This window comes from Micromys minutus, assembly GCF_963924665.1.
Source record: "Micromys minutus genome assembly, chromosome: 12".
In the NCBI taxonomy this organism is placed as follows: Eukaryota; Metazoa; Chordata; class Mammalia; order Rodentia; family Muridae; genus Micromys; species Micromys minutus.
The window spans coordinates 998,863-1,004,862 of record NC_137981.1 but is presented as its reverse complement, the minus strand read 5'-3'; the positions used below and the strand labels follow the sequence as shown (position 1 = coordinate 1,004,862).

Sequence of the window (6,000 nt, the reverse complement as noted above, 5' to 3'; positions counted from 1 at the left end):
GTCCTAGGTGACTGTTCCTGGCTCCTCAGAAGGTGATGGGATTGTGACCCATTTGTATGGTCTCCACCCTGCTATGTCCCTGCAGGTTATGATGTGAATCAGGTCACGGTGAGGGAGCCGTGCACCGAGCCTGAGACATCACCAGTAGCCTTCTGAAATCCTGCAGAGGGCCAGAGTCACACTGGGCAGTCCATATTCTGCTGCATATTTTGTGGCTTACATTCTGTCCTGACACACATTGGCACGGTCCCGCAGCTGTCCTGCTATTATATGACATTTGCATAGTACATTGTGGGTAGACACCATCTTTAAAGAATTTAAACTGAGCAGAAACTTTTGTGTGGGTTTTTCTTTAATGTGTCTCTAAAACCATTTTTTAATGTGAAGAAGATCAAGACAGCAATGGAAGTCAAAATGAGTTCATGATATAAAATCTATGCCTTACCAAAAAAATAAAATAAAATTGTTGTACTGTTTCGCTGTTTTACAGTGAGGCATCAGGTAGAGTGGGAACTTGGCACTGTGTGTGTAATATTGCTAAACTTTCTCCCTGAGGCAAGAGCTACCAGCTACAAATTTTCATGCTACAAATACATGCAAATCCAATGCTGTAAGAAAAAAAAAACTCCTAAAGTCAGTTACAATGTGGAAAAATCTAAACTTTTCAAGTTTTAAGCATTCTAATGTTGTGGAGCATAACAAATTCTGATGACGAAACTAACGGTTTTGTTCTCCTTATGATGATGAATAGATTATGAGCCAAAGCCAAAATATAAACCATAACTAGACTGAGGTAGAAGCAGCATATTCTTGGTTCAAAGAGAAGTTATTCACCGAACTGAGAGTCAGAGACATTCAACTTAAATAGCTACTTTGGCAAACAAAGATTCTGCCACCTTGAACAGCCGTTTCTAGTCTATTCGGTTTTAAATACCATCCCATATCCTTTAATAATATTAATATACCACAAAATTACTTTCTTCAGAGAACAAAAATGAACATTTTAAAGCTTGTAAAGTGACTAATTCTTAATGTTGTCAAATTAAGTTAAGCAATTTAATGCAATTACTAAATGTACCGACTTCTTAAAAAATTACAGCAATTAAAGAAACAGTTTCACTGTCTTTTATAATACACATAAATAGCTTGCTTTAGGCCAAGTTATGTGAGGAGGCTGGTTTTCTCTCTTTCAGTTCTGGTAGGTGTTCTTGAAGGCATACTCAAAACCAAGACTTTACACAGCCAACATTCATCCACATTAAAGAAGAGCAACTGCTATTATAAGATGGGATTTTTGTCCCATCTCCTGTTTAAGCTCATGGCTTTAAAGAACTATACATGGAACTATACATGGTTATTTTGCTTTATAGCCAACCACCAATATGAGTGTTAAGAGCAGCTCTCATTGCCTGCCAAGTTTATCTGAGTGTGGCAGCTTGCAGATTTACCCATTGTCTGAATAGGTCTATACCAAGCTTGCAAAAAACAAGCATCATTGTCTTTAACTTGTGAGGAGCTCAGAGTGTTAGGAGCTGGTCTTCGACCTTGCAGCAAGTGATCCTATATTCTTACAGCTGAAGAAATAAGTAATGAAAACAAAACTGCCTGAGAAATAACACTCACATATATACAGTGATGATCATGTTTGGCTTTGTCACAAGTTTTTTCATAAAAATTAAGGTTATTGTTCCAAAAAAATAGAGCCATAGTCAATGTGCTGACCACCAGAGTTCAACCCCCTGAGATGCATGTGGTTAAAGGAGAAAACTGGTTCATTCAGGTTGTCCTGTGACCTCCAAGCATGCATGTGTGCACATGCATGCATGTATATGTGTGCACATACATGCACAAACACATACACTAATAAAATAAATTAGCTAAGTTGATTTTTAATTAGAGTTGTTCATTTATCCTTAATAAGTAAGCTCTTAACCGTGCAGGTTTGCAATGAAAGGGAACATGTCAAACATGAACATAAATTTTAAAAAGAACTCTATGTGCTCAGAAGGAAAGAAGGGTAGGTAAATAGGTGGGCTGGAATTGGAGAGGAGGTGTGTGTTATGTGTGGCATATGTACACGTTCATTTAGTGTGTGCACATGTGCATGTAGATCTGTGTGGAGAGCAGAGGTTAACATCTAGTAGCTTCCTCCATCACTCTTCATTTTACTTTTGGCCAGGATCTGTCACCAACCCTGAAGCTCATTAATTCCATTAGACCGGCTGGCGGAGGCATTACAGGTTGTCCGGTCTCCATTCTCTGTCTCCTCCAGATCTGGGACAGCAGATGCACTGGCTTTTCCATGGGCGCTGGGGATTAAACTCAGGCCTTATTGCTTGTATGATGGGTGGTAGACTGAATGAACCTACTTCCCAGGCCTAGGATTTGCATTTTATAAAGATATCCTTACCACACCATAAAGCATTATCAACCGGGTGTTACAGGAGGTTGTACTGGCTGGTTTTGTGTCAACTTGACACAAGCTGGTGTTATCACAGAGAAAGGAGCCTCAGTTGAGGAAATGCCTCCATGAGATCCAGCTGTAAGGCATTTTCTCAACTAGTGATCAAGGGGGGAGGGCCCAGCCCATTGTGGGTGGAGCCATCCCTGGGCTGGTAGACCTGGGTTCTATAAGAAAGCAAGTTCAGCAAGCCAGGGGAAGCAAGCCAGTAAGCGACATTCCTCCATGACCTTTGCATCAGCTCCTGCATCCTGACCTGCCTGAGTTCCAGTCCTAACTTCCTCTGGTGATGAACAGTGATATGGAAGTGTAAGCCGAAAAAACCCTTTCCTCCCCAACTTGCTTCTGGGTCATAATGCTTGTGCAGGAATAGAAACCCTGACTAAGACAGAGGGTGTTATCATTCATAGCTTGGGGAAGCAAAAATGACCAATCCATGCAAAGGTCAATCAGAGTAGAGAACAATGAAGGCTAGATGAGTCGATTTAAGAAGAATTTGGATAGAATATTTACATAGTGGGGCAAAGAGAATGTGGTGGTTATTTACTGTTGCATAAAACTTAACCCCTCCCTCAATTTAATAATTCTCAATACTTAGCATATAAAAATCTATGAAATAGGAGTGCGCTCTAACTATGGAGCAGTCAAAGGGAGGTGGTTAGTCAAACTAAAAGGTGGACTTAAAAGCAGTAGAGGGATACTCTCTGAGGGGCATGTCTCTGAAGGCGTTTCCAGAGAGGTTCACTAAGAAAGATACATCGTGAACACGGGTGGCACCACCCCAGTGGTCAGGATCCTAGACTAACTAAAACTGAGAAGGATCTGAACTAGTGTTCATCTCTGTGTTCTGACTATGGATGCAACAAAACCTCATGTTTCTGTCACCATGCCTTTCTTGTGTTAATCCGGAGATTTGCTGCAGAAAAACCAAGTCCACCATTTTGGGCCAAGATATTCAATTCTGTTTAAGATGGATTTTAGTCAGGACCAATACCTGGAATTTCCCTAGTGAGTGGTCCTGAGACAGGTGTTGCAAAGGTTTATAAAGATCAACCTATATAGGTCGCCTTACTTTTCCACGAAGCTGTTCTTGTATTTAAAGAACCACAACTCCCAGCATTCCAAGAGGTTACCTGGTCCCTGGGGAGGTGGGACTTACAGGTTAATTACACTTGCCATATAGGATTACTCTCCTTCCTAGAGTTGCTTTTATCAGTTGTATTTTGTGACAGCAACGGAAAAAAGAACGAATAAAGGCTTTGCTGTCTTCACATGATTTCTCATTAGACACTACCAAATCCACACACTGGGGAGAGGGAGGGCGACAGGATTGGTGAGCTGTAGCGGAAGGAAGACAATTATCAAAAGGATTCTCCTCAGGCCTCCAGGCGGAGTGCAGGCCCGCTGACTCCTTCCTTCCTTTTTTTTTTTTTAATTTCCAACTTTTTGAACTACAAGAGAATAGGTTTCTTTAACTCTCAAGCTACTTGGTAACGTCTTAAAATATCCACAACAAACTTAAACTCTCTTCTGGTGCTGTTCCCTGTCTGTGTTCACCGCATTAGCCCAAGTCGGGATTATTTTCTCATTCCCAGAACGTGTAACCAGGATGCAGGTAGGACATCCTGTTTCACAGCTAGACTAGTATGGTATCTGGAGCACTCACCTCAGTGTACCTTACTTTGATTAAAGAAGCTTTAGCCTTTGAAAGGGTTCAGTTACCTAGAATAAACACCTGCCTTTGCTAGCCCTTCGTAAACTAACATTTTGTTATTTTTCAAAGAACCCAAGAATGAGAGGATAGAAACCAAAGACCACCTGACCAAACCGCAGGTACCAGAATTTACAATACTTAGAGCCGGTGTGGGTGTGAAGATTTAAGATCCGAGTTAGACCCTGGGCTAGACAACCCTACGCCTTTTTGGAAAATGAGTTACAAGCTGTTACAGGTGGACAAGCCCCTCGGTTGCCCGGGCAACGGCTCAGCCTTGCCAGAGGAAAAGCACGCTGAAGGGCTCAGTGCGCAGGCGCCTCCCGGGAGCCAATGGGCGCAGCAGCAAAGTCCCGGAGCGGGCTGTGCGGTTCCCGCGGGCGCGGTCGGTTTGTCCCCGGAGGTGGCTGCAGGGCGGTCTCGTAGGTTACACTCAGTCACAAAGCCAGCGGAGCCCGCAGGCCGCTGTGCCATCCCCTGCCGCGGCGCCCCGGGCGGGGGCCACAATGGCGCTGGTGGGCGGCTGGAGGCTCAGCTGACTGCAGGCGCGAGGTACCGAGGCGAGCCCGAGCCAGCGGGGCCCAGAGCCGGCTCTGCCGCCCATCTCCAGCCGGCAAACTCTCTGCCTGCCAAACCCAGGGCCCTCTGCGGGAATGTTCAAAAATGAGTACCAGGTAACCCAAAAGGGCTTCCGCACTGTCTGGTTTCCTCCTCCGGGGTGAGCTGGCCCGCGTTCTGGGTGTGAAGCGTCCACTCCAGGGATGAAAAATAATTAGTTGGATAAGTCGTCGTGACCTTGAGGTGTGCAAGCTCCAGCTCAGTGCTTTCCAGTGCAGAATCAGTGGTTCTGATTACAGATCAGGCCATGACCCTCTTCTACCCCACACAGCCAGAATCAGAATTTTGAGTAGAACACCTGGGGTTTTCGCTGTTGATGCCATCTGGTATCCCAGGGCTAAATAGAAAAGTGAATGAATGAGTTCCAGAATGAATCCTTTTAAACCCAGAATTAAAGTAAGCACATGTGCTGTGTTCTCTTTGCTGTTTGTGACTCTCCAGCTGGGGGGTGTGGGGGATCCATCAGGATTAGTTGGAGAGTACTCACAGAAATACAGATTTCCTGACCCTCCTTCTAAATCTCGAGAATGTAGATGTGTAGAGGGGGCTAGATAGTCTGCTTTATAAAACAACTAAGAGGTCAGTCGCCGTGTCCCACGGATGGCTTCCTGCACCAGGTCTTCTGTACTCACTGAAATAATTTTCACTTGCTACTAAGAGTATTGTCAGTGCCCAACCTGTTGGTTACTTGTCCTTGACGCACTGTGTGCAGTTCTTTTGCCTCGTTTTAGAAATGTATTCTATGGTTTAAAATAAATTTCGTTTAATCTCACTTCTTCATGCAGATGGAGCATAAAGTTATGAAATAACAGATGCCTACTGTGGGCAGTTTGGAAAACATAGGAGAAGAAGTGTGGAGGGGGTGGGTTATAAACCCAGCTGGCACAAGCTTAAAACTTAGAGCAAAAGTGGGGTGCCCTTAGAAGCAGTAGCATATACACATAATAAGGAAGAAATTGTCTGGATGTCAGAGGCAAAAACATGTGCACAAGGGAAAAAGTAGTTTCCACAAACAAAAACTGGCTTTTTTCATGTGCTCCTTGTAATTCAAGCCATATTTAGTCTTCATCTCAGCTTCGCAAATTTTCCAATAAATTCTTCCTTGGGGGTAATCGTTTGATTCCCCCATTTTTATGAGTGGAGTATATGGGCAGTTGGTAATCTCTTCAGCATTTTTACGTTAGTCTGCCTCTGTGGTCCTGAGTTCATG

The 6,000-nt window shown here is 43.8% G+C and overlaps 1 protein-coding gene across 1 annotated transcript in view; it reads left to right on the top strand.

Moving 5' to 3' along the window:
• Nucleotides 1-4,825: 4,825 nt before the first annotated feature.
• The window catches only part of CFAP20DC (CFAP20 domain containing), a gene marked incomplete at both ends in the record, with an annotated part of 221,166 nt that continues 219,991 nt past the window's right edge, over nucleotides 4,826-6,000 (top strand). Inside the window, one exon of the mRNA XM_080926402.1 lies at nucleotides 4,826-4,846. Coding sequence (XP_080782528.1) covers nucleotides 4,826-4,846 — 21 coding nt within the window. The remainder of the gene's footprint in view (nucleotides 4,847-6,000) is intronic.